We start from the raw sequence: 27,837 nt of genomic DNA, 5'->3' as shown, positions 1-27,837 counted from the left end.
CCTTGAATGACTGAACGTTGAGTTTCAAATCTGAACGATAAAAGCAGCGCTATCAACCGGCTCAATTATAAATTTTAGTGAACAGAAATGGCGAATTATCGCTCACTCTTATCACTAGATGACGTTGCAGTTGATGTAATTTTTTAGTTTTTTAAGAAACTGGTGAAAGTTTAAATGATCCCAAGTATAGATTATATTATTCTAATGTAATACAAAAATCTGTAATCCAAAACCAAAGCTTTAGTAAATATTTTAAATTTGAATAGCAAACAATAATTATTTGATTAGATATTTGCACAAATTTAGCTAGCAAAACTAAATGATAAAATTAGATTATTTCAAATAACTTTTTAAAATTTGAAACCATTGAATCATGTTAACTAAAATATGCATCATTTGTCATTAATGATGATTCAACTTAGTACCATCTTTAAAACACAACAAAAATATATTCAATATTTTTCAAATTTTTGCTAGCATATTTTTTTTTTGTTATATTATTGGAATTCCCACATTTCAATATATTTTTTTTTTTTGTTCTTGTGATCATAACACTATTAGAGTGGGGGATTGATCCGAAATTTCATGGTTGAAAATTAATATTTATTCAATCTACTTATAACTAATAAACTATTGTATTGACTGGACTGTGATTGATGAGAAATTTGTCAAAATGCAACTATTTTATTTTACCTGAATATGAAATATAATTATAATTAAGTAACCTAAATCTTAACATAACACTATTTTTTAAATATTAAGTAGAATTAAAATAAGTTATTTAATTACGTGTATTAAACACGTTTTAAGATTTGAATAATAAGATCGACTTCACTAGTAATTCATTTTTGATAAGATACAAAGGGCATCAAAGCAAGCAGATAAATAGCTAACTAGAACTTAATATAAAATTACAATAAAAATTATAATACATTTTCTATTGAGTATTTTTTTTAATAAACCTAACAAAAAACTTAGTAAAATAATATGAAAGAATAAAATAGTAGTTAAAATTTTATGTTTATTTATTGTTTTAAAATATATTTACAACAAAATATAATAATTAATTTAAAATAACTGCATATATAAGTTATTTATAAATATAGTAAATGACTTGTAATTTGTCGAAGAAATAATAAACTAAAAAATAAAAATAAACCACGAGTCTGAATAGTATATTATTCACATAATTAACTGGACCAGAACTAATTATCCTATTAGAATTGAATACTGATAAAATTTTGGTAAAATTACTCAACCTTATGCACAAATTGTATCCTGTAAAAAAAAAAAAAAATTATACAATAAATAATTTATATATACTAAATATTAGAAATTAAAAGGCTCAAAATTTTAATAGGTATAATTATTGGATTTTTTAAAATATCTGACATAATATAATTTTGTATATTTGTGACTTAAAAATTGTAATATCCTATTGCATATTTAACTAAAATTTAGTTAATGTTTATTACTAACTATTAAAAATTACTATGATAAATTAGTAATTACTGTTAAGTACTTAGTAATAAGGAGAATCTATATAATTTTACTGTTTAATGAAATTCTTACCTATTAAAAAAATATAAATGCCTTAGTCCATGTGTATGATTAAAAGATATTCTCCTTAAATTTATTATGTTAAATCAATAATGAAGTTGGACCGTCATCTTGTATTTAATACTAAAAAAAAAAAAACAACCTATGAATAAAATTATTTAAATATGCACATATACTTTATAGATTACACTTACTTATAAATAGTATTTGCAATAAATCACTATGAAATGTATACCCATTTTGAATGATCCTTGAATGAAGACTCATATTTTACAATTAAATGTACATTTTTTTTTACATGTCAATGCAAATTCAATGATCATATTAATATGAATTGAGTAATTAAATATAAGAAAAAATTATTTAGACTAAATGTTTTGTATGTTCAAATTACACACAAAAAATGTATAGTTAATTGATATGAATTTTCCAGTTGGTCCTTTTTAAAATTGATCCACATTGAATTGGTGTCTGCTATACTTCTTCCATAATACACAGGTAGGATTTTCACAAAATTCAGCAACAGAGCACCTACTTACCTAACTCAAGATTTGGCACAAGTGACTGCATATATTCATTGAGCAAGTATTTTTTTTCTCAGTTGCAAGTAAATTGAATTTTCATGGAGTATTTGGGACATCTGTTACTTACTCGTGATTCATACTTTAACAATCGGGTGTAAATACAAAAAATATCTGTGATTTCTTCATAACATTTTGTAGCCATCAGAATAATAAAGGCCAGACACAATCGACAATACAAAAAAAAAAAAAAAAAAATAGAGAGAGAGATGGACGTAGAAAACGAAGCTGAATTGCCCAAAAATATGGTTAACATTTTTTTGCACAAAGTGGTCCATTGGAATAAATTGTGTTGAAAAACATATGTTAGTCTCCATGACTGACATACCTAACTTATTTTTGATTCATAAAATAATTTTATAGATGTAGTTAGATATATATATAGAAGTAGAATTTTAATTTGTGGCCCATCGTGGTTTTTTTCTATGACGACAAATCAACGAAGACTTTCATATATTAGTTATATATACATATACATATGTGATTATGTAGACACGAGAACGAAACCATCTGAAAGTCAAGCTTCGGTCGAACCGCAGCTTGCTTTGCAGTCGATGTTTTCGTTATTGGAAGTAAATACAGCGCCTGCAGCCTTAAGAAAAGCCAAACAATCCTCACGCTTATCGAATGCCATTTGATCTTGAATAGTCGAGATTGGAATAGTCGGACGGTAACTGTTATATCATAATAAAATTGTCTTTAAAAATAATTATTCACTAAAGAATGAAATATTAATCTAAATACATACATATATATAAATAAAACTAGAACTGAACTTGAATTGAATACATATTCTAATATGAACATGATTTCAAAACAAGGACATTTATAATTTTAATAGAATTATTAAAACAAAAACTTTAATCAAAATAATAAATAAACATTAGTTTTTGAAACTTAATTTATAAGTATTTAAATAAGCATAATTATCATTAATTGATAATAAATTATTTTAAGTAGTCTAAAAAAAACATATCACCATTATCTTGACTCAGAAAAAATAAAAAGTAAAAGTTATTCAAATGTTTAATTGAAATAACAATGTACTGATAAAAACATAAAAAATTAATACCTGTACAAATTATGTAATACCCTGAAAAATAATGTTATTATGAATGATAAATTGTTTGTATACATACGACTTGGCAATAGCCAAATAGAAGTTATTGCGTTCTCTAGCCAGAAACATATCCATTAAGTATGAAGCCATTTTAGGAGCTACTTTGTACAAAGAAAATAACTGAATATGGTTTCCTAACCACCACGCATCTTTGACTTTCAATGCAAAATCTACACTCTTGTCTTTAATTTTTGACTCTTTAATACACAATAAAACATTATTTAATTCTGCAAAATACAAATTATTTTCTTTAATTTACAACAGTTATAGTACAATAATTAATAAAATTGTAAACTATTACTTACCACATAAAGCTCTTGTGTATATACAATATAATATACTATAACAGAGAAATTCATTTCTATTTTTTTGAGCAGTAGAATTATCTTTTAATTCCTCATACAAATCACACAATTGAGTCTGACATTGATTGAATTCTCCCATATCGCTTTTTTCTAAAGCTATCCTAGCATGTGTTTCATATACTTCAACTGTAAATGGATCTCTAATACCTTGCACCTATATTCAATTATAATTTCCTGATAAGAAAAGAGCAAAAACAATAATGTTTAATTTCTTACTGTCAAGTCTTGTCTAATTGATTTTAATTGATCACATGCAAAAACATAGTCGTTATTACTCATCCATTTCGACTTAACATGTTGTAATGAATTTACCAAAACCCTTAGCGGTCTTACAGCTTCAGCATCTGGTGCCTATTAAATTTTTAATTATAGTTAATAAAAATGTATACTTTAAATATAATTAATAAAATAAATATAATAATTAAAAAATACAACTAACTGCAGTCAATCTTAAATATTTTTTTTCTAAATCAACACATGTTCCCACAATATGACAAGAGTCTATATGAAACTCTTCATCATCCATAGAAGATAACTTTTGAGTGTGATAATCATTTTTTATTATTTGACGAGACTTTTTTTTGGGGCTTCCCTGGGATGAAAAACGTGCAGCACGCTTAGTTAACAAATGTTTATCATAACTTGGTTTATTATTTATTGAACCATATTGTTGATAAATATGAGCATCTTCATTATATAATCTAAAAAAAAACCATTTAATGGGAATATACTATTAATATAAATCATTAATCTAATGAAATTAAAATAATACACAAATAATAATTTAATTGCTAATTTTAATCTTGAACAAACTATGATAAAATTAAAATAAGAAAAATAGTTGCTTACTTTTTATTCTTACTAGCATATTTACTTTTTTTGCTATTACTTTCATCACTATTGACATTAAGAGGAATAAAGTCATCACTATTTTGTCTTTTATTTTCGCGTAGTGGACTGTTTTTCTTTTTAATAACATCAGTATTAGATCTAATGAAAAAAAAAATAATACATACTTTAAATACTATTATAACTTATATTGACTCTGATACATATTCTTTAAAATATTATGTTTGTGAATAGACAATTGAAACACAATATAAATATTTCAAAAATACTTCAACAAATTTCACAAGTTTAAAACAAATTTGTAGAACTAAAAGATTAAAATACTTACTCATTAGAACTATTTGATGAAGGAGACAAACAAGATTTGAATTTTGAAGTAAAGTAGCAATTGACATAGTTGTTTGTAGATTTTTTGAATGCAATTTTGATGATTGAGTTTTTATTTTTACCATTTTCTGGGTTTTGGTTTATTGTAATATTTTCACTTAATAACCTTTAAACAGAAAACATATTTCAATTCACATAAATTATGTTATAACATAAAAAAAAAAATCAATTAACTTAATGAATTTGATTTTTTTAATTCATACAAAACAATTACCCATCAATTTTAGAATTTGTATTTAAAAAAATAAACAAATATAAAATCAAAATAACATAAAAATTTTTAGCTATAAAAATTTATGTAAAGAAATACATACATTGGCATTGGTTCTTTAGCCCAGTCTTTAATCCACAGTGACCCATCATGATTTGCATTGGTCAATTTTCCTTTTAAAATTATATCCATTCTATCTCTGTCTATTTTATTAACACATTTATCTTGACATCTTTTTATATAATCTCTAAAAAAAACAAAAAACTTAATATTATTTTAACTAAAATTTTTTTTTTTAATTACCTCAAACTAGATGGACAATTATCTGGCAAATCAAAGGTATTCTGCTTTTTTTGAATAGATTGAATTTCTTTAGATGGTATCGGTTGTTGTGGTGGTACTGGTTGTTGTGGTGGTATCGGTTGTTGAGGTGGTGGTGGTGGTTTGCTGGGAACTATAGGAGTAAATGAAAATAAAGAATTTGGTATAGTTTGTTTTGGAGTAGGAGGGGGTTGTGTAATAGGAACAGGAGGAACATAATTTATTATAGGATATACAGGTGGGGCAATTTGTGCAGATTGGTTAGCCATAGCTGCTTCCATTAAGTTACGTTGTTTTTTTCTCCATTTTTTTCTGCCATTTTTAGTTTGAGGCATGGGAGGTAAAGATGACATATTTGGTTGAGGTGCTAAAAACATAGTTGATAATTTAATTTAATAAAATAGTGTATTTTTTATTTATATGTGTAGACAAATAAATTTAAAATTAAATTTTTTTTTAAATAATTAAAAAAAAAAGCTCAAGAATGTTATGTAAATTATACTAATATAATAATTTGTTGGAAATTTAAAGTATATATAATTATTTGTTTTTAAATACAATTAAATGAGAAAATTATTTTTATTAAAAAATTTCTATTTTCCCAAATATTAAAATAAGTACCTACTTGGAATTTATTAATTTGACATTCTAAAATTAGATAAGAAATTATTTACTAAGTGGATTCAGTTTCCCATGAAAAAAGATGGGAATGCTTATTATCAAAGTATCTTTTTAAATATATTTTCTAACGCACACACAAAAAAAAATCTTCATCATTGTAAAAATAATACATGCATCTATTAGAATTAATAATATTGATATTACCACTATACCATAAGCATATTTTACTTATATGTATAGTTAGATAGGTAATTAAAAAATAACCATAGGTATATAGTATATTAGAACATGCCAATAAAATTATATGATATTTAATTTAGTGCATTCTAGATTTAATGCAAAACACAGTTTTGTCCCAGTGATATTGGTTATGATGCACTATGATTTGTAATGAATTGCTACTTTTGTATTAAATAGAACATACTTAATAAAGAATTTAAACATAGTGCTGCATATATACTTAGTTGCATAAATACATTTTTAAACAATTATATTACAACACATACAAAACTAATGAAATTTAAAATTAAGATTGTATGTTGTAAAAAACTAATAATAAATTTAACTAAAACTTACGTAGGGGTACATCACATATTCCAGGAACGGGTGGTGGAGAACCAGGTGGTAAAGGTGGAAGTTTATCTAAATCATCACTATCGAATTGAGGTGGAGGAGGTTGTGAAGGAGCTGGTCCATTTGGTAAAGGAGGAGAATTTTCCTGTGAAACAGTTGCAGTTTCTAATGTGCCTAAAAAAATATATATTTAATTATATTAAATATAAAAACTAATATTAGAATTAATACTTTACCTCCATGAACAAATGGTTTAAAATTAAAATTTAAAGATTGAGTGGGAAAACTTTGAAATCCTTGCTAAAAAATATAAACAAAATGATGTACTTATGCAAGAATAAGAATAAAAGGATAATAATGGTTTACAGTATAATTTAAGTCATACCTGATTATAGCATTGTGCAGCATAAAACGCATTCATATTATACATTTGAGGTCCCGTATAACTACAAAAAGAAAATTAAACATTAATATTTAATACATATATTATAATAAATAATTCACTTAATACTGTTGGTTTTACAGTTGTGATCATAGCTATTTAAAAACACCAATGTTTTTATATATTATCTGTGATAATGATAATTTTTTTTAATTTTAATTGATTTTTCTCATTTATTTTATGATAATTAGTAAGAATCAAAGTATTTTGTTAAGAGTATATTTTTGACCATTATTTTTTAATTTAAATCAATAAGTATTAATACATTAATGTTATTTATATTTCGATCATGAAATACTTACTTTCCATAAGACCAGTTCATGGGTTGAGGCCAGTTTGGATATTGATTACTAGAACCAGGAGTTCCTGGATTTTGATTTTGATCAGCCATAACTAGAATTAATATGATAAATTTAATTAACAATAAAATATTTATGTATAATGCACCTATAATTTAAATTGCAATTTTCGGTTATTGTACACCAGCGCAAATAACTGACCATTAAATTCGTTATCATAAACAGAATTATTTAGTACTGATTTATTTAATTACAAATATAAATTTGTCTATTAAAATATTAAATGTTTAAGATAATTAGCTAAGATTGAAATAGAAGACAATTTAAAATTAGATCTGTGTATGCCTGCTAATTTCTTTTATGTCAAAAACATACACAAAAGTATTAGCTATGTATTTCATTGCGTAATGAATGTAAGTACTAAATTCATGTCTTTTATTATAAATAGTTATTTCTAGGTACTTAAATGTTTTAAAATGTTTATGCATCATATTCATGACAAATTCCACAATGTACACTAAGTTGCAACAACCTCTACTCTTAATAATAAAATCATATTATACAATGGAGGCTGTCAGAAGAGCTTGGCAAACAGTTAGGCATATCCAAGACGTTCAGAAATAGGTCGTAACAATGTTCATCACTTTATAGCTTACTATTGTATTTTTTTTTATTTTAAGTACTTATAGATTCAAAAAATACAATATTATATACATCACATTTTAATTTCTGTGTTGATACATGAATCAATGAATTTTTACATAACAATAATATACATGTATAATAACTTGTCTATAATAATTTATAGTAAAATATGTACCTGTCTATAAAAAATATATTTAAACCTAAAAAAAAAGAAATAGGTAGTTCAGATTAGGAAAACAGAATCAAGAATTTTGTCACTAGTTAATTGGTTGTTAAAATATGCGTGCTGAAAAGAACAATTGTTTAATTTTTTTTCAATAGGTAATTAATAAAAAAAATCTTAGCAGTCTCTAATATATTTTTTTATTTCAGTCTTACAAATATTTGAGGGATAAAATAAATAATAGGTAGGTAGATCTGATACCTAAACCTAACTAGTGACCAAAAAAATATTCATTTATTATTTTAGTAAATATTTTTCAAATTACAAATTAATTTTTATGGAAATTCAAAATTCTATATGTACCTACTTAATAATAAAATATTTAAATAGCCATTAGAGAATCCATGATTAATTAAAGATGAACATTGTTTTATACCCATGAACGACAAAGGTACTTAAGTATTCTTTAATACTTTAGCAGAAATAATAAATGCACATTCACTAATATCCACAGAAACTAGATTCTAGATTATCATTAAGTAGGTCATTGACAAAATAAAAATGTTTTATTTTAAAATCTATAATTTTTCTCTGCTCATAATATATATATATATATACCTATATACATTCTGACAAGCGTTGAATGTTAAAACTAATATCACAGATTACTTAAAATATTTTAGAAAAATATGTACGAACCTTCGCTGCGGTAAAATATTTAATTTCGTAGGTAGGTGTATTAAAAAAAAAAAAAATCGAGTCGAGATTAAAAAAAAAACAACCAGAATGATATTCGGGTCGTTTATTAATCTTTGACAATGACAAACTAAATTAAAAACAAAAGTAGACAATGATAAAATATTAAGTGATGTTAAAATATCAAAGCGATTTATAACACAGCTAGTGTAATCAAATTATTTTCAATACCAATAAGTATTAGTAATAGAAATAATAAAGCGCACTGTAATGTTGTAATTTAACGAGGAGTAGAATAATGTTTTATGTTCACTGTTCACTAATCAATGAGTCAGATTTCAAGCAAACCAGAGGAGTGACAGGCACTGACGAGCACCCTATTGACGACACTCACTAAAACACAAAAAGTAAATACTAAATAGTAATAAGTAAAAGGCCAATAGAAATGGAAAAATTCCGACATTTTAATAATCACTCCTTACTCAATACAATCAACCAATGAACTTGGAGGCCGACTTGGCAACATTGCACAGCGGTATTGCCAACTATATTATGCGTTGTATCCATGAGCAACTTCTTTATCGTTGGTTAGGAACGCACGTGCAACCTCAAACCGGTATGATAACGTCGTGTTGCGTATGTCTCTTCAATCTTCAGTACTCAGTGTACTCACTACTCACTTCTCAAATGCTCAATACTCAATATTCAATACTCATAATTCACTTGACTATATTAATAGTATTTGTTGTCTTCGTGTCTTGTTAGTTATTACCTTAATACTAAATAGTAATTAGATGTACAATTTACCCTTCGTGACACCGTGTATTTATGTTTTTTTTAGTTTATATTTCAGTTAAAAAGAATACTGTACTTTGTCTAAACTATACTTGTAATCTATATTCTACTCAAGCACTAGGTAGACAGTTTCATAAATTTATAATTTTCCGATAATATTTCTTGTCACCTAGCTGCCTTAGCATCTATATGATTTATGATATAATAAGAACTAATACCGATTTATAATTAAATTTTTTATTTGTATTATAGAATAGGCCAATATTTAAAGACCACCAAAATGTTGCGCTGCACAAGATTCTTAAGTAATTTAGAAAAGATTAATGTTGATTACCCGGAAGATAAAATTTTCCAAATAAATAATGAATTTCTAAGAGTAAGTTTCAATTTTTAGATGGAATTATAGTATATAGCTATGCATTTAAAAAACATTCTTCATTTAACTATTAAAAATAAATTAAATCCCCATTTAAACATTTATTTACATTTTAGTATTATCTATTTGGCTACTTATATAAATATTAACTGTATAATGGAATACATTTAATATTGTTTTATTTAATCTGTATTTCCAACAATAGATGTCCTTAACTTAATTTGTAGTTAAATTATTTTTCATTACTTATTTTATTTCATTGTAATTATTTTATGTTTATTAGTACCTAGATAAGTAAATAAAAAATAAAAATATGGTGTTAATATTGACAAGTTTTAATTACGTTAATTATTTCAGGTAGTAGAAGAAATATGTGATGGATTACTTAATGTGGAGATTGTATATACCTGTTTGACTTTAGATTCACATATGTGTCACATTATAAAATATTTATCTTCAATAATAAAACATTTTCAAAATGTTGATATTACTGAACCTGTAAGTTGAAAATGTTTAAATATCTAATACTTTTACATATAACATGAACATGTACATTTATAATTTATTAGTAATATATATTTTTAATTTTTTTAATTTTACAAGTATTTTAGTGCATATATTTTAAATATTCAGATTTTTCAACTTTCTTTTCACAACAGTATAGTATGTCATGCCAATACAGTAAACTTAATAGTTAATACAGTTCAAATCTTAGCCAGTGTGACATCTGTTTATTGAAATAAATAAATAATTTATTGAAACACTAAACCTATCAGCATTTTAATCTTTTTGTATAAATAAAATGATCTGATTACTGTTTTGAAATTTCTTTGTTTAATTGTATTACTTTAAAAAATATTTTAAAATAATAAAAGTTTGATAGACTGAGTTTATTTAAAATTTTAATACAACAAGAGTTGAATATATCCTTTTAGTGATCTATTTTAAATGATTGATGTTTTATCTATTAATATCTTCACCTAAGAATTATTATTTCTTTAGATCTATGTTTTGGACACTATTACTAAATTGTATGCCTTCTGATTTTTATTAAATAAAGTTGCTAAGAGCTTTAGCAGATTTTTCATAAAAGTATTATACTGTTTAATTAGATTTATTTCAGAATTTATAATAGAAATAACTACTATTTAGTTTGGTTTTTCACATTTTACATTAAGTTCATGAAACTCAAGATATTAATTAATTTTTGTTTATTATTATGTGTTTAAACTGAAACAATATTTTACTGTAATACTTAATGTACAAACAATATTCACTATTTTTAGCTTTGATATTATATTTGTAATTATATATATATATGTATGTATATTATTAATTATACTCTTGCCCTTTGGGATGTAATTTTATAACAGTAAGAATAATATTATTTTCTAGCTTGATGTCATAAATTTCACTCTATTTATGAAATTAAGTCGACTTACTACTAAGTTTAAAACTTTAGTAATATCAGAATTAATTGATGACAATTTCATAATAAAAAATGATGATCATTTGTTTAATTATGAAAAGGAAGAATGTATTTGCAATACTTATAAATCAAAACTAAAATACTTTAAAACTAATTCTGATAATTCAGAAATTTACATGATTAATGAGCATTTTGTAAGTAATCAAAAATTGTATATCCTTAAAAATAAAAATATTACGTGTTCTTGTTTATAATATTTTATTTTATTTGTTTTCAGACTAATTTTCTAATTGAATATGTGAGATTGCTATCAAAACTAAAAACTAAAGATATTCCACTAGAAAAAAATATTAAACTCCTATTAGATGTTGCTAGTGACGAGATTTTAGCAAAAAATTTTCATTTTATTTCAGATATTCTTCCTCAAACAACAAAATTAATTATTTTGCAAAAAATTACAAATTGTATTATCAAACCTGAATTTAATTTACAAGATTGTGAATTTCTACAGTCTAAAAATAAAGATTACAAGTAAAAGTTTTAATGTTGCTATTGATTATTATTGTTTATGTATAATATATTTATTCTGATTCATTCTTATTTAGTTTTAGCTATAGCCAATTAAACAGTTATTGACCAAAGAATCTCAAACAGCATAGCTTTTTTTTTTTACAATTCATTTTTTATTAATTATAAGAGTATAGTATTATTAAATTAGATAAAATCATAAGATTAAAAAATTAAAATAGTGTAATTATTATATTGTTTAATTAAAATTGTTTATAGTTATAGTTTGTTCAATTAATTTATAAATATAAATTAAATATTAAAAATATACTCTTACAAAGAGCTAATAGAATAAAAGCATCAAAATGTTCACTGTCTCTAGGCATTTTAAGTCTTAATCCATGTCTATCATTTGTATGTTGAAATATTTTCATTTCTAAACTTAAAATGTACTGAAAGTAGTATTCGTGTTTTCATATCTTAAATACTAAAATGTATGACTACTATATGTTTAATTTAAAATTTGTAAGAATCTTTTCTTAAAATATCTTTTAATACAATACCTAATATTAAAAGACAATGTATTACATTTATTTCTTTACAGGTTAGAAATATGTGCTGTAATATTTTTTTACACTTCAGAATATTTGTGAACATTTAGAAAATGAAAATATCAATCAATCATCACTAATTTTATCCAAGTTTAATGTCGAAAGTGTTATTTCTTTAATTGATTCATCTCCTGATCTTTTTTTTTGAAAGTACTTTTGAAGAATCAACTAAACTTATTACTTTTAAAAAATACAAAAAAGTTAAAGAAATACCTTCAGAAAAAATCAAAAAGTATGTAATTCTATTTATTTTATAATAATTATTTGTAATACATTAGTGGGTTACTTGCTGCGGGTTTGCTCACAAAATTTTATTAGGTATATAATGAAAAATAATAATTTTATTTTAAAACTTATCTATAAACTACATTTGATACATTTTTATTTGGTGCCAAAATTTATAAACTCGTAGGCGTACTGATTAGAGCACGCCACTTAGAATTGTCCATGTTGAAGAAAGCTTAAAAAATGTAAGCTAGAGGCTCACGGCTTATAGTTGCTTACTACTCATCGATGTAATAGGTGTACATTTTTTAAAATCTTTACTTAGTGCATAGTGAAATTATAATGTTAATCTGTGCTCTGAAGTAGTGTATTGCATATTCATCTACATCAAGTTGACCCATTCCTAACCATCTTATCTCCTGTATAGTTACAGCATCTATCCTTTTCATATTTAAAACGTCTGTTAAATTTTGCCATGCGTCAGTTTTAAAAAGGCTTGTTACATTCCTAGTCGCTATCCTTAATTCTGCATTTTGTATCTTTTTCAGTCTTGTATCCATGATCTCTTGTCTGGAGCTTTGATATTTATGTTATCATAATAATAGGCTTTTGCTAAGTAAAATTGTTAATCCTATACCAAACCCCCAATCTAGAGGACCAGATCCCCAGCCAACAAAGGTCAGGGGGTAGCTATTGCAGCAACTTGTGCTGGTCAGTGGGTATGCCACTTTCCTCATGCCATAAATAATATAAATACTTAAAAAAAGTTAAAAGTTTTTAAAATTTAAAAAAATAATCAATTTAATTAGAATCTACTATAACATAAAAATTTCAGTTTCTTCCAATTTAAAAGACAAATAAAAAGTACTGCAAATTTTGAATTTTAATCTCTCTAAAGTATAAACTAGATCCAATTTTCTATACAAAACCTTCCTCAAAGTTGATAATTTATGTATTTTATCAACAATTACCATATATTAATTTACATTCACAAAGAAAACATTCCATTATAAAATCAACGAATTAATTGCTGCACTCAGAATCTAAAATAATGATTGGTCTAATTGATGTCACTAATACGTTCTGTATTTTCACTAATAGCTACAAAATTTAAATTAGTTTAAATTTTTAATATTATTTTTATTAATTTTAATGTTTTTTTTTTTTTTTTTAAATTGTAGGTGTTTACAAATTTTAGAATTATTAAACATTTCATTAAGATGTCATCAAGTACAAATTAAGAATAGTCCATTTTCATTAGTACTGCTATCCATTCTTTCAGAGTTTGTTATGGCTACTAGTCTTGATAATTTCAGTATCATAAAATTGATTACAATAATTATTGGTGACCATATTTAAAATAGTTTCAGCATTTTATTATTTTTATTTTAATTATTTTAATCTTTAGGGTTTTTAAAAATTTGTGGACTTCCTATGCATTTTTCTGCGGTATCTTTTGCGTTCAATATTTATCAGAAATTGAAATCTGACGATGAGCTGGAACCTAAATTAGTAAACTTGTTTAAAAGTATATCAATCAGGTTAAACAAAGATAGCTTACAAAAACAATATATTACAAAGGATTTAGAAAAAATCATACATGGTGAAAACAATTGGGTAGATACAGCAATTATAGTATCATGCTTTTTGGGTGATCTTCCCGTAAGTTTTACAACATATTTTGTACTAATTATATTTCTTTAGCTTCTCTTTAATTATTTGTATTATCTGAAATAATACATCTTTTCAGTTAGATAATATTTTTTGTTATTAATATAAACTTATTTAAAAACTACTTTTAAATTGTTTTTAAAACTTAAGAATATATTTTAAATTTGTTTTACAATTTAGTACTTGATGTATATTTAATTTAATAAATTATTAATAACAAAATTCTTATATTTTAGGAAACAAGATTGATTTCAGATAAGTGTTTAATTGATATTTATAATGATCTTAATGAATATGTTATACTTTCTTCCAACTATATGTGTTCACAAAATCATCTATTAATTTACCCTTACTGTATATCGTTGAATTTTTCAATAATAAACCAAAAGGATGATTGTTTATTCAATAATCTAGCTGTACTTGATGACTACATTACTATTTTAGTATGAATATTTTAAGTACTTTAATTATTATTGTATATATAATGATATTCTACATGTATTATTATCTTATTTATTTTTAGTTCAATGAAAATGTAAAAGTGCAATTAGAAGATAAAAAATTTTTTTTAAGTACCATTTTTAAACATTATGATGTAATTGCTCACTGTATACCAAAAGAGTTCTTATTAAAATGTTGGGAATATATATTGAACCCTATGAACATGGATGATAAAATTTCTAAAAAGTTATTGGATCTGTGTTCTTCTAATGACTTAATAAAGTTTATAAGTATTTTGAAAACTGAAACAGTAAGCTATTATTAGATAATTAATAATTATTAATGATGATGCTTACATCTTTTATTGGCCTAAAAAAAAATATGTTAATTTGTATATCTATTTTTTATTAGAAGTTCAAAACATTCTATTATTTTAAATACTGTGTTTATAACGAAGAAAAATATTTTTTTTAATTATCATAGATTATACATTATCTAAATTATTTAATACATATCAATTAATATTATTGTACCTATTTTATAATTATTAACTTTTTATTAGATTAAACTCATTGAAGGAAATGAACCAGCTATAAATCAAGATTATTATGAATATATACATGAATTATGGTCTTTTTTACTGAACATTCAATTATTTAATCAAAAGAAAAAAATTCGCAAGGATAATATAAATCATTTTTGTTTTGTTTTAAATCGAACTTTCTTATTTAATACGAAAAAGATTCAAACAGAACAAGGTTTGATTTTATTATTAAAATTAGTTTGTGCGTTACTTCAAGTACCATGGGTAAGATTAATTAATTATTCTATTAATACACACTAAATTAGTTTATATGTGCATATATTACTTATTCAAAGTTAAACTAACACATTTTTGTTTGATATCTTTATCATATTATAAACTTTGGTTTTTGCATACATCTTATAAGAGTAACAAATTATTTAACACTAAATTTATAAAAAATAAATTTTTTATATCTTGAAATATTTTCTAAAAAAAAAATACTATTATACTTTAATCTTGGCCTAACCTTTATAACTTTCACAAATTTTTATTCATAACAATAAAACAAAATAATAATTTTTTTCTTTTATGATTAAATGAATTTGTATTACATATTCTAATCATTACTAAAAGTTTTTCAACTTTAAATAATTAATTATATTTTCAAAAAAATAAATAAGTCTTATTCATTTAAAATTAAATAATTAAACTAAAGAAAATTGATGTTTATTGATTAGGTATTTTTCAAAATTTTAAGAAAATAAAAGCATAAATATAGAGCAATAAAAATGTATAATATAAAAGGCTTATATTATAAGGAGAATATTTATATATTTTTATGGAAAATATTAGCATCATATTTTAACTTTTATTAACTTTTAAATTAAATCAAGAATTAATGTTTTTAAACAAAAATATAGATAAAAACCATTTTTCTTATAAATAATAGTAATTGTAATTTGTGATAAAAACTCATTATGATATGAATATTAAGTTTAATTTTACATTTTCATAATTGATTAACCAACTTTAATATTTACCAAGAGCCCTAGTTCATATTGTTAGTCCTATTAAACTTAATTTTTCTATATTTATTTATTTATTTTAAAACAAAGTAAGTATTCTTATATATTGTACTATATCAAACATTGTTAGTTGACTTGCTTATAATATCCAAAATTTTTATATATTAAGTGTAATCATGATTTTCCAAAAATATGTAACCAGTGGCTTATTTACGGGGGAAGGAGGAGTCCTGGGTTCAAACCTCCATAGAACAAAAAAAAAACATGTATCTATGCACCAACGCATCATAGAAGTTATTAATTAAAGTATTATTTATAAATTATAAGAAATTATCTAACCAGTATGTGTGTACAGAGTTTTCAATAAACAAATTATAAAAATTTCCACAATCTACAAAAACTAATAGTAGAGCGTTGGTGACCAATGTTGACACGTAGTCGACCTGGTAGAAATTTGTTGCGGCGACACGTGCGGTAATGTTTGTATATATTAATTTTATCTCTCTATTTATTGTTTCAAAGTAAGCTTTATCATATGATTTTTAAAAATTTAACCCCCCCCCCCCCTCAAAAAAAAAATGAAAATACGCCACTGTATGTAACCAATGGTTTTTATATATAAAAAAAAAATGTGTATTTAACTTTTAGGTTTTTTTTAGTAAATTATTTTATGTTATAGTTAACATTGATCTCTATTTATTTATACAATATTTTATGTTCAATATAGATAAACAAAACTACAATGATGAATTGTTCATTGAGAATAATGACTTTTGTTGAAAAAAGTAAAAGCAAAGCAGCACAATTACTTATAGAAGCTTCTGAACTATTAATAGTCCTTTATAAATGTCCAAATAATTCTATAAAACCTTATTTAGGACTATATGCCACTACATTTGCTAATTTTTTAAAAAAGTGTTTATCATCTGTATGTCAAATATCTACTGACACTTCTCTATTTGATAAAAATTATTATATACCATTTCACAAACTTGAAAAGTAATAAATACATAATACATTTAATCTATATTAATTAATTAAATTTCTATTATTTATTTTATTATTCAGGTGTTCAAGTTTATTCAAACAAAATAAAAGTGATTTTGATATTATATGTCGTTATATTATAGAAGATTTAATTGAACTTGTTTCAGTAGAAATTAATTTTGTTGGAGTAATTATGGTAAGTTAATGGATGTTTGCTGAAAATCAATTATTTATAAATTAAAATTTTACAGAAACATTATTTTAATGTAATTTTCAATATGATGGATGTATGTTCACCTGACGAAATGAAGAAGTTAATGTTGAATATTCAAGGACCCTCTTTGCTGATGTTAACAAATGCATACAAAGAATACAGATCAAATGTTAGATTTACTGGAAGACTTTAAATTGTTAGTTGTTTAATCTTTTAAATTTAAAGTTCTTTTATCATTAAAGTGTTCGGTGAATATTATTATGTATATGTCCAACTAATAAAATACCTTTTAATATATACTTTATACTTTAAATTTATTGAAAATGGTACTGTATTTTTTATTACAACGTTAGTATTATAATATTGCATAGTTTTAATAAACTTAATGTAATATTACATTAATTTTTTAAAAACAAATTTAATTAAAATTTATATCAACTACAAAATTGTGGCAATGATATGGATATATGTAAATATTTAATTCTGATAAAAAAAATTAATATTTTTAACTGAATAAAATAATTTTGGTATATTAATACATTAAATTAATTTAATAGTTGAACTCAGAAATAAAAAATAAAAATAACATTTGAATTATAAAGTCGGATATTTATTGATGATAATTATTATTGTATTGAAAGCTGTAGGATAAGTTATTTTTAAATACTTTTTAAGAATTAATTGTGTTTTATAATTTATTGTACTTTCTATCTACCTCTTTTTTTTTTAGCAATACTTTTTAGTTTTTCTTAATTTATAGGTATTTTCATACATATACTCGTCTCTTACATTATTCCAAGGATTATTTTAGTTTTGCAATAACTTCTATATTCTTATAATATATTGATAATACTAATATTTTCAAACTAATTGTATCATTTTTATTTTCATTGATGGTTTTGTCATAAAATATATTGTAGTATTTAATATATTTTTGTATTCCAAGTATATTTATTAATTTTTTAAACAAATATTAGATAGTTATTAGATTAAAGCAATTTTGAATTTCTGAATTTTCTAAATAATTCATTCTTTGTTTAATGTATTACATTTTTTATAATATTATCCACTCTCAAATAATTAACCATTAATTCCCGTCCTTTCTTTATTTCTTTTCTTGTTTTATATATATTTTTTTAAGTTATTTCATCCTCTGTGCATTAATATACACTTTGTTTTAATATAAATTGTACCTTATTCAAAACTTCAATAATCAAAATTTAAAATTATACTTACCTTAGTATTGTTAAATATTTTAATGCTTTAATTATATTAATTTTATTTTATGTTAAATGTTAAATATGTAAATTGTACTTTTTAAATCCAATTTAATTTTTTTTAATTAATGCAATTATAGAATATATTATAACTTAAAATCCTAATCCAGTAATTTTGGTTATAATTTTACTTAAACATTGAAAAACTTCATTTTATTAAATAATAAATGTTATTTTATGATATTTTATGTAAAATATCACTACTAAGAATACAATCAATGGCAGATTTATCATTGTCTATCAACCAGTAGTGAATCTTAATAGTTAATATTAATATAATATTTTTAAAAACCGAAAATATCTAGTTTTTTACTCCTATTGATTGTTTTAAATAATTAGTTGTTAATTTTACTACAGTCAGAACAACCACATTTAATTAATACTTTCTATTAAAAAAAATTGTATTTTCACTCTAAAGTATTCAAGACTTAATGTATCTTAAAATCATGCAATTATAAATGTGACTCTGTGTCCTTAGACTATCATAGATCACAGCTACCACTGAATTAAACAAATATGCCTACAATATTATTTATTATTTATAGTTCAAACCTGCATAGTTCAATTTAATAATTAATTTTTTTTTAATCTGTTTTGTGACTTAATTATATACTTAAAATGTATGGGTTCAAATCACATTATAGGTTTAATCTATTCTTATACTCAATATTTAATGGAGATTGAAATTTAGAGTATGAACGATGTGCTTATTAAATGTTAATTATTTAAAAATTGCTCAAATCATAAATGGATTGTAGATAACCACAATCACCTTTATTATATATGTTATCAAATATTTATGATAGTATGAACTGAAGTGATATCAATAAAGATAACATATTAACATTAAATATAATTTTGCAAATATGTACACATCATTGAAAATGTATTATATATTATTTTCTTCTTAGTAACTTATTTGTTAATTTATAATGATTTTTATTATTTATATGTTGCATTTCATTATATTAAACTAGATAGAATGTCCCATAAAATCACCTTTTAACAGATAGATATTAAGCAACAAAATATGAGTTGGTTTAATCAGTTTGATGCGTCTGGGTTTGCAAGTCTTGCAAAGACAGCTCTTAAAGAAGCGCAAAAGACTATTGATAAGGCTTTGGACATCAAAGATGAAGATGAGAATGATGAAGTATCTCAAGACCATGAGTCTGAAACTCCAAGAGACAAAGATAATCAAGATTCTCAACAAAAGGTTTCTAAATTAAGTTCAAGTTTGTGGAGTTCATTTACCAACTCAGTATTTGAAAATGAAAATGATATGGCTGATAAACAAAGTGGTGTGCATATAATATACTAATAAGTATTATTATTAATCAGTTATGAGTATTAAGTAAATAATAAATTTGTTCGTTGATATTTTAAATGAGATACCTTCATGCTTTCTAAGATATCTATGTTACTTTATACATTAAATAGTTATTAATATTATAATTATGTAGCTGTAATATTCATAAATTATTTTAAAATGTGTATGTGAAATGTATATTTTTTATATAAATGTTTTTAAATTTTTCAATATTGTAGAAATGAGGCAAAGCATGTCGTTAGATTTATCTAAATCATCTACAGAAAACGATTTGATTGTGGAAAATCAGCCAGCTAGATCTACAGGACAATCATCCGCTACAAAAGATGAACAGTTTAATGTCATTGAAATTGATTCAGAATCAAATAATGATGTTGTTCGTAGAACAAGAAGTACAAGTTTCAACAATTCTAATCGTCTTTCTGCTGTCAGTTGTGATAGTGATCGTAAATCTACAATATCTTCTGATAGTGTTGAAATACTTGGATCAACATCGACTACTACACCTGAGTCGTCATCTGTAGAAATCATAACATCGAGTTCAGTTGAAGTTTTGGCTGTTATTACTGAACCAAATAGGTTAATATTTTATTATTTTTTGGAATAAATTGTGTCAAAAAGAAAACCTATTAAATCAATTTGGCTGATAAACCCTACTGTTCTTTCAATAACTAGATGTTTAGCTCCCAAAATATACTTTTCAGCATTCGTACATTTTAAATTTAGATAAATTTTATGATTAAATGATTATTTAAATTTTTCAATATAGCACAATAGGTAGCTAATGAAACATGAAATAATAATCTAAATAATAGTTAAAAAATATGTAAAGACATATCTTAAAAAATGTTGTAACTTTAATAATTAAATTGTCTTTGACACATTTTACATAGTCAAGTCTATTTAATTATTATTTTTTTAGAAAAATATGTTTTTGAATTATGAGTATCATATTATCTTTATATAACCTATTAAAATATATAGTGAATATCTATCAAATTATAGTAATAGACTGTAATTCAAATTGTTTAAATATAATAGGCTCATATTTCAGCCAATAAAAGAAATGAATTTGAATGAAAATGTAAAAACTTTTTATGTTGATAATTTTTACTTTTTTTTTAGTTGCTTTAAAAGTAATTTAACACATTTATTATTATAATTACTATAATTTTTAGGACAAGCGATAGACAATATTCACCTGATACAATAGAACCAATTCCAGAATTAATCGAGGATGATGATAGTCTTACTTGCTCAATATCAGATAATGTAACATGTATGACTAGTGAAGATACTTTGATACCACATCATGGAGGAATGTTACTACTAAAATCCACTACCTCATCATTAGATACTTCTTTTACTGAATTATCATCACCTCATGAGGTAAATATCTAGAAATAAAATAATAAAACATAAATATTTTAAATTCTGAATAAGGCTGATGAATGTATTGATTTTACGATGTTATATGTTCTTTTTTTTAAGTTTAAATTTTGGTAAATTGGATATTTTTGTTATACCTCAAAAAATATTAACCATAGAAACTTTAAACATTCAACTGTAATTTTAAACTATTTATGGGCATTTAAAAATTTCTAATGATTTTAGTATTGATAAAATGTATTAGGTTTGGTTAAAAAGCTTATAAATTTAAAATAAGATAATGAAATAAATTATTTTTTTAACTATATACAAATATTTATAAAACATTTATGGGATTGTTTTTATAAACATTCGAGATATAATTTTAACAAAGTTCATTTTAAATCATGAAAATTTGATAATATTTTGGTTGTTAAAGTTTACATGTTTAATTTGTAAAGCTAAGGCTTGAAAAATAGTTCAAAGTTTCTCATAAGTAATTTTTACTAAACTCCAAAATTTTAAAAATGTATAGGCACAATTTTTTTTATAAATATTTGAATTTCAAGTATGAACAAAATAAGGTATTTAAAAGAAGAATTAAGAACTGTATTGTAGTGATTTAAAAATGTTATTTTTGAGTTCTTAAAACTTTTACACATATTACTATATTATTTATGCACAATTTCATTTTCAAATATTTAAGTATTTTAATTAATTTTAAGCTATTACTTATTAATATCATAAATTATTTATATAATATTGTTCTATGGTAAGTCCTTATTAACTTAAAAGTTAATAAAATAATTAATGCAATATTTTTGACAAAAATAACTTCAATATACTATACTATGTAAAGTAAATTAGTGTAATAGCCAATATAAATATATCATAGAATTTACTTTGTAATTTAGGTTGATAAATTTTAATTATAGTTTTTGTTTAAAGCCATTTTTTATTTTTTTATTAAATGATTTATTATTAAATTCAAATTTAACATATACATTACAATGACAAGGAACATTTAACACTTTCTGAATAATAAAGTTGTTACCTATTTCCCTTCTTTTTAATAATATGATAAAGTCTTATTTTTTTTTTTTTAGAATTCTGGAGCATTAGATATACTAGAAGAAGAGTCTATTGAACCAAATTCTAATAGAAATAGTGTTATACTTCAAACTAATTACATAGAACCTTTAGACAATTTAAAGAATGTCCAAAATAGTATGAATATTACAAATACATTAGACACCAGTAACTCGTCAATAGATTTGTTAAAGGTATCTGACACTACTTTAGAAAGCAGTAGTTGTGATGATGGTAAATGTTATTTTATTTAATATACTTAAGAACTGAAATCCGATTATTATTAAATTAAAGTATGACATAATTATAGAATGTGTGTTAATATTTTATATTGTTATAGAAACCATGGTTGGTAGCACAATAGATTTAAAATCTATGAACGAACAACGTGAACCATCACCGCAAGCTTCCTTAGATAAGTAAGTTAGCTATTAATAATTCACATAATAAATTCATAATTACTTAGAAATTAATGTAATTTTGAATAAACCATTAACATCAATTTAAATTATTTAAAATAAAAAACATTTGTACTATCAATTAAAATATTCCTGAAATACATTTTCCAGTAATTAATAATAATAGATCTTAGTAGTATAAAAGTTTAAAACTAATATAGTATGATTTTAATTATATAAATTGAAATTGTTAGAAATTGGAACATTTATTTACACTAAAATATATAAAATTCAAATAACATTGATTTAAACATAATTTTTATTTTCAGTAAATTAATATTATAATATAATATTTTATTTTATTTAGTCATTCAGATTTTGTAAAAATTGGTTCAAGCGAAACTAATTCTTGTGATGAACTTGAAACATGGACCTCGTCTGATATTGAAGTAATATCTAGTCCTGCTACTAATGATGACAGTGAAAGTAATGCATCTCATCGACATAGCCCAGTAAAATATCATCCAGACCATATACCATCATTTTTATCTGGTTTGAATATTTTTATTTTATAATACCTGCTTCAGTATTAAAACATTTTGTATATTTTATTGTTATTATTATTTTACTATACCATGATTAAAATAAAAAATAATTTATTTTTATTTAGAATTATAATTATATAAAAATGCGTTTTGGTTTTTATTTATACAGGACAACAACATGGACCAAAAGACTTTGAAGATCTTCTAAAAGTAATTAAATAAAAATAAAATTTATTTTCTAATTAGTATTTAATATTAGTGGTAATTTTCAGAAAATTGTTGAATTAAATTCTACAGTTAAATCCAGAGAATCAAAATTAATTGATTTAAGTAAAAAGAATGCTGAATTAGCTGCTAATAATTCAGAGATGAAAAGGTAATATTTTTTAATTAAAAAAAAATAAATAAATTTCATGATTTATTTTTTAGCCAATTAGATTATTTAAATTCAAGTAATTTAAATGAAGAATACACTCAAAGATTAGCAACAATGGAGAAAAAATTTCAACAAGCTATTAGAGAAAAAGATCAATTACAAAAACAACTAGATGTAAGAACTCAAAAACTTATACTGAAATATCTATATATTTATTAATAAACTAAGAGAGCTTAATTTTTAAGTAAATTATAAATATGATATATTGCTAATTAAAAGGTTTATATCTCATATAAATAATAATATTGTAAAACATTAACACACATACGTAAATAATGTTTTGATTTTAACATTTTATAATGATCTTAAACCAAATCTGAAATGGAGAAATGGGACTTACAAGTGGAAATCTAAGATAAGCGTAAATAAACCAGTTCAAATAAATTTCATTCTCAAAAAAAAATGACTGCCATCAACTATCTATTAATAACATACCCTTACCAATTAAAAATGTAACCAAATATTTAGGAGTCATTTTGGACAAAAGATGAATTTGGGCTCAACATACAAAATATAAAAAAAAAAAACAGTCTAATACTCGCCTATATTTTTTCTGCCTATTATTATCCTCTTCAATAAATATGAAAAACAACATTTTAATATATAAAAGCTATATTTTTCTTGAATTTATTTTATTATTTTTTTTATTATTTATAGCAAAATAAAAATACTGCACAATTCAAAGTTCTTATTGAAGAGAAAGACTCTCTAATTAAAGAACTGAGAGACGAAGGAGAAAAATTGAGTAAACAACATCTTAATTTAAACAACATAATAAAAAAACTTCGAGTAGCTGAAAAAGAATCACTGAAAACTATAAATAAGTATAAGTTAGTGTTTAAAAAAAATATTATTATGAGTTTTTCAAAACCTTGTTGATGAATTAATCATTATTAGAGATCAGCAAGAAAAATTATCTCAAGAAGTAGAAAGAATAAAAAAATCATTAGCTGCCAAAGAAGAGATGGAAAGAAGTCAAATTGAAGCTATTCATCAGCTAACAAAATCTAATCAAAATTTTGAAAAAGAAAATATAAATTTACTGAGCCAAGTTGATAATTTAACATCAACTTTGATATCTCTTCAAAAGTAATTATGTTTATTTTTTTTATTTTTATTTACAACTCAATTGTTAAGTGCATATATAATTTCAAATTTTTATTTTATTGTTTTTGTAGAACAAATTAGTTTCACTGCTATAACTTGTAATCAACAGTTTTTGTTTTTTTTAAATATTTATTTCTTAAGCCTATAATTTTATAGCCATCAACATGATCAAATAATTAAATACATTTACTTTTAATATTTTGTTTAACTATAATTAATGTTGTAGGAAAAATTAGTATTATATTTTATTTTATAATGATTTACTTTTTAATTAATAGGGAAATTCAAGGTAAAGAAACTGCTGTACTAGAATTAAAAAAAGATTCCAATGAACTTAAACTAATAGAAAAAGACAAACAAGATTTAGAAGAAAGATTGTTAAATAAAAATAAACATTGTGAAGAAATGGAGATTGTAATAAGTAATTTAAAATCAAATCTTTGCAAAGTTGAAGAAAATAATTATTTGTAAGTTATAATTATTTTATAATAAATAAATTTGGAAATAATCTTAAGTATACAAAACAGTAGTAAAAAAAATACTATTATTAAACTAGAAAACCTACCTTTGTTTTGTTTAAGTCTGTTTAAAAAAGTAGTTTCTTACAGACATTGTTAGTATTAATCAATAATTATATTCATGTATAAATCATTTATATAGATTAATGAATGAACTGAAACAAGAAAATCTTTCACTTATTAGAAGATTAGAAGAATCTGAAAGAAGAAGAGAAAACTCATTACAAGAAACTTTAAAAGCAACACAACCTTTGGTTAAAGAACTCGAAGAAAAATCTTCCTTGATAAACACATTAGAACATGAATTTGAAAAACGTGAACAATTACATTTAAAAACCATAGGTAAATACAGTTAATTAATTAGTTATATTATTGAATAAATGATTTTGCTAATTTCATAAAATGTTTAGATGACTTACAAACGTCATTAAATAATGCAGAAAATAAAATAAAATTAATTGACTCTAAAATACACGAAAGTAATATTTTTGAGAAAAAGTGTAGAGAACAAATTGATAGTCTATTACAAAATGAAAATAATTTAAAAGTTCAATTAGAAAGTATAAAGGAAGAGAATGCTGCATTAAAATTAAACTCAAATAAGTATGGAATGAAATAATACAAATGAAAATTGAAAACTAAATTATATTTTATTTTGTTACTATAGTCTAGTAAAACTTGAAAATGAACTTGCGGGAAGTAAAAAATTATTAGCAGATGCTACATTAAAAATTAATACTCTTGAAAACGAATTGAAATTTGAAAAAGATAAACTAAATGTAGAAATTGAAAAAAGAAAAAAATTACAAGTATGTTGCTTATTGATTAAATAAATTTAAAATAATCATTTAATCATACCTATTTTTTGAATGATTTTTTACTTTCAACAGCATAATACATCTCATCAATCATCTCCAACTACAAGTGTTGGAGTTCCTTCAGAAGAATCTTCATTTTGGCCATCAGTATGATTTTTTATTCCCATTATTTTTTTCTTTTTAAAAGTATACATTAAAATAAAGGATAATAACTTAAAGTTATTTATTTAATTACAGTTTGCAGATGATGACAGAAGCTCAGTAACAGAAAGAGCTTGTAGTGTTTATGATCCAATGAGAACATCATTTAGTAATACAACAACAATTTTAGAAAACTTACAGTCACAAATAAAATTGAAAGAAGGTAAAGATAGAGAAAGAATGTTTTATTCATAGATTTTGTAATTCTATATCAATTTATACTCATAGGAGAAGCACTTCAATTGCAGTGGGAATTATCAAGAAGAGATCATGAAAGGGACCAATTGACAACTGGATTAGCAACACTTACTGCTAAAGTAGAAGAACAATCCATTTCATTAACGGAACTTTCTGACCTTCAAAAACGATATGATGCATTATTACAACTATATGGTGAAAAATTAGAAGAGAGTGAAGAATTAAAACTTGATCTTCAAGATGTAAAAGACATGTATAAAGCTCAGGTAAATATTAAACATATTTAATAATTAATTATTTATACCTGTCACTTGATTTATAAACTATTATTCTGATTTTACTTTAAATTTATAGATTGATGAACTACTTAAGAGAGATAAAACAGGATAAAATATCTTATTAAACATTTTTAATTATTTCTTAAAAAAAACTGTTATAGTTTTTTATCCTTTAATTAATATTTTTATATTTATATATATAAGTATACAGCTAAAATATATTTAAAAATCACGAATAAAATTATTCTTTGTTTAAAATGTTAAAAACTATTATTTCTTTAATGAATATCATTAATTTACTGTCAAGCAACTATTTTTATCTTTATTTTTAAATTATTATAACTGTTACCACTTTTCTTTTTTTTATTATTTCTTGTGAATTCTTAAAAGTATTATTTGTAGGTATTTTTATAGTTACATATTTTTATTTTTTAGTGCAATTTGTTCTTTATAATAATATAATAATATAATTTATTACTATATGTTATGTATGTATATCTGTGATAATAAATATTATTTTGATTGTTAGCATTATATATTATTATATTCATTAAATTATTGATGTTTAAAAAAATTGAGTTTTTTGTAAGTATTTATTTAATAAATTATGTTGTGAAATTTTTATTTTTATAAA

General features: G+C 22.9%; 3 protein-coding genes across 3 annotated transcripts; 2 read left to right on the top strand and 1 right to left on the bottom strand.

Moving 5' to 3' along the window:
• Positions 1-1,898: 1,898 nt before the first annotated feature.
• Positions 1,899-9,299, bottom strand: LOC112593008 (leukocyte receptor cluster member 8 homolog). Its single transcript, XM_025337214.1, has 14 exons — positions 8,837-9,299; positions 7,333-7,423; positions 6,974-7,034; positions 6,825-6,888; positions 6,592-6,762; positions 5,377-5,761; positions 5,177-5,320; positions 4,804-4,968; positions 4,476-4,616; positions 4,066-4,327; positions 3,843-3,977; positions 3,567-3,780; positions 3,281-3,488; positions 1,899-2,815 (listed from the first exon to the last, which is right to left on the bottom strand). Exons 2-14 carry the CDS (start codon positions 7,419-7,421, stop codon positions 2,659-2,661), a joined length of 2,196 nt encoding a protein of 731 aa, XP_025192999.1. The 5' UTR covers positions 7,422-7,423; positions 8,837-9,299; the 3' UTR covers positions 1,899-2,658.
• A 149-nt stretch (positions 9,300-9,448) lies between these two features.
• Positions 9,449-17,920, top strand: LOC112598649. Its single transcript, XM_025345176.1, is given in 16 exon segments — positions 9,449-9,593; positions 9,881-10,004; positions 10,362-10,502; positions 11,400-11,627; positions 11,711-11,964; positions 12,545-12,566; positions 12,568-12,687; positions 12,689-12,783; positions 13,958-14,121; positions 14,185-14,438; positions 14,684-14,890; positions 14,971-15,198; positions 15,451-15,696; positions 17,167-17,438; positions 17,508-17,622; positions 17,678-17,920. Coding segments are annotated over 16 exon segments (2,748 nt in total). The 5' UTR covers positions 9,449-9,471; the 3' UTR covers positions 17,834-17,920.
• A 1,898-nt stretch (positions 17,921-19,818) lies between these two features.
• LOC112597694 (TATA element modulatory factor) lies at positions 19,819-27,384 on the top strand. The gene is made up of 19 exons (XM_025343865.1): positions 19,819-20,218; positions 20,466-20,826; positions 21,426-21,636; positions 22,722-22,938; positions 23,045-23,123; positions 23,470-23,654; positions 23,817-23,857; positions 23,920-24,023; positions 24,077-24,197; positions 24,741-24,913; positions 24,981-25,172; positions 25,469-25,657; positions 25,851-26,050; positions 26,119-26,311; positions 26,376-26,517; positions 26,599-26,673; positions 26,764-26,890; positions 26,956-27,191; positions 27,280-27,384. Exons 1-19 carry the CDS (start codon positions 19,948-19,950, stop codon positions 27,313-27,315), a joined length of 3,153 nt encoding a protein of 1,050 aa, XP_025199650.1. The 5' UTR covers positions 19,819-19,947; the 3' UTR covers positions 27,316-27,384.
• Positions 27,385-27,837: the final 453 nt, after the last annotated feature.

Source organism: Melanaphis sacchari, unplaced genomic scaffold (genome assembly GCF_002803265.2).
Source record: "Melanaphis sacchari strain LSU unplaced genomic scaffold, SCAv2.0 Contig0_pilon_pilon, whole genome shotgun sequence".
Classification (NCBI taxonomy): domain Eukaryota; kingdom Metazoa; phylum Arthropoda; class Insecta; order Hemiptera; family Aphididae; genus Melanaphis; species Melanaphis sacchari.
Note: the sequence above shows the minus strand (reverse complement) of the source record. Positions and strands in the feature narration are given on the sequence as shown.

Bases quoted from the DNA above. Each gene is read 5' to 3' on its own strand.
- LOC112593008 (XM_025337214.1), bottom strand. From the start codon at position 7,421: ATGGCTGATCAAAATCAAAATCCAGGAACTCCTGGTTCTAGTAATCAA. The intron at 6,763-6,824 runs GTAAAGTATTAA...ATATTTTTTTAG, and splicing joins TAAACCATTTGTTCATGGAG to GCACATTAGAAACTGCAACT. The intron at 5,321-5,376 runs GTAATTAAAAAA...TGTTTTTTTTAG, and splicing joins AATTGTCCATCTAGTTTGAG to AGATTATATAAAAAGATGTC.
- LOC112597694 (XM_025343865.1), top strand. From the start codon at position 19,948: ATGAGTTGGTTTAATCAGTTTGATGCGTCTGGGTTTGCAAGTCTTGCA. The intron at 23,858-23,919 runs GTAATTAAATAA...GGTAATTTTCAG, and splicing joins ACTTTGAAGATCTTCTAAAA to AAAATTGTTGAATTAAATTC. The intron at 25,658-25,850 runs GTAAGTTATAAT...TCATTTATATAG, and splicing joins GTTGAAGAAAATAATTATTT to ATTAATGAATGAACTGAAAC.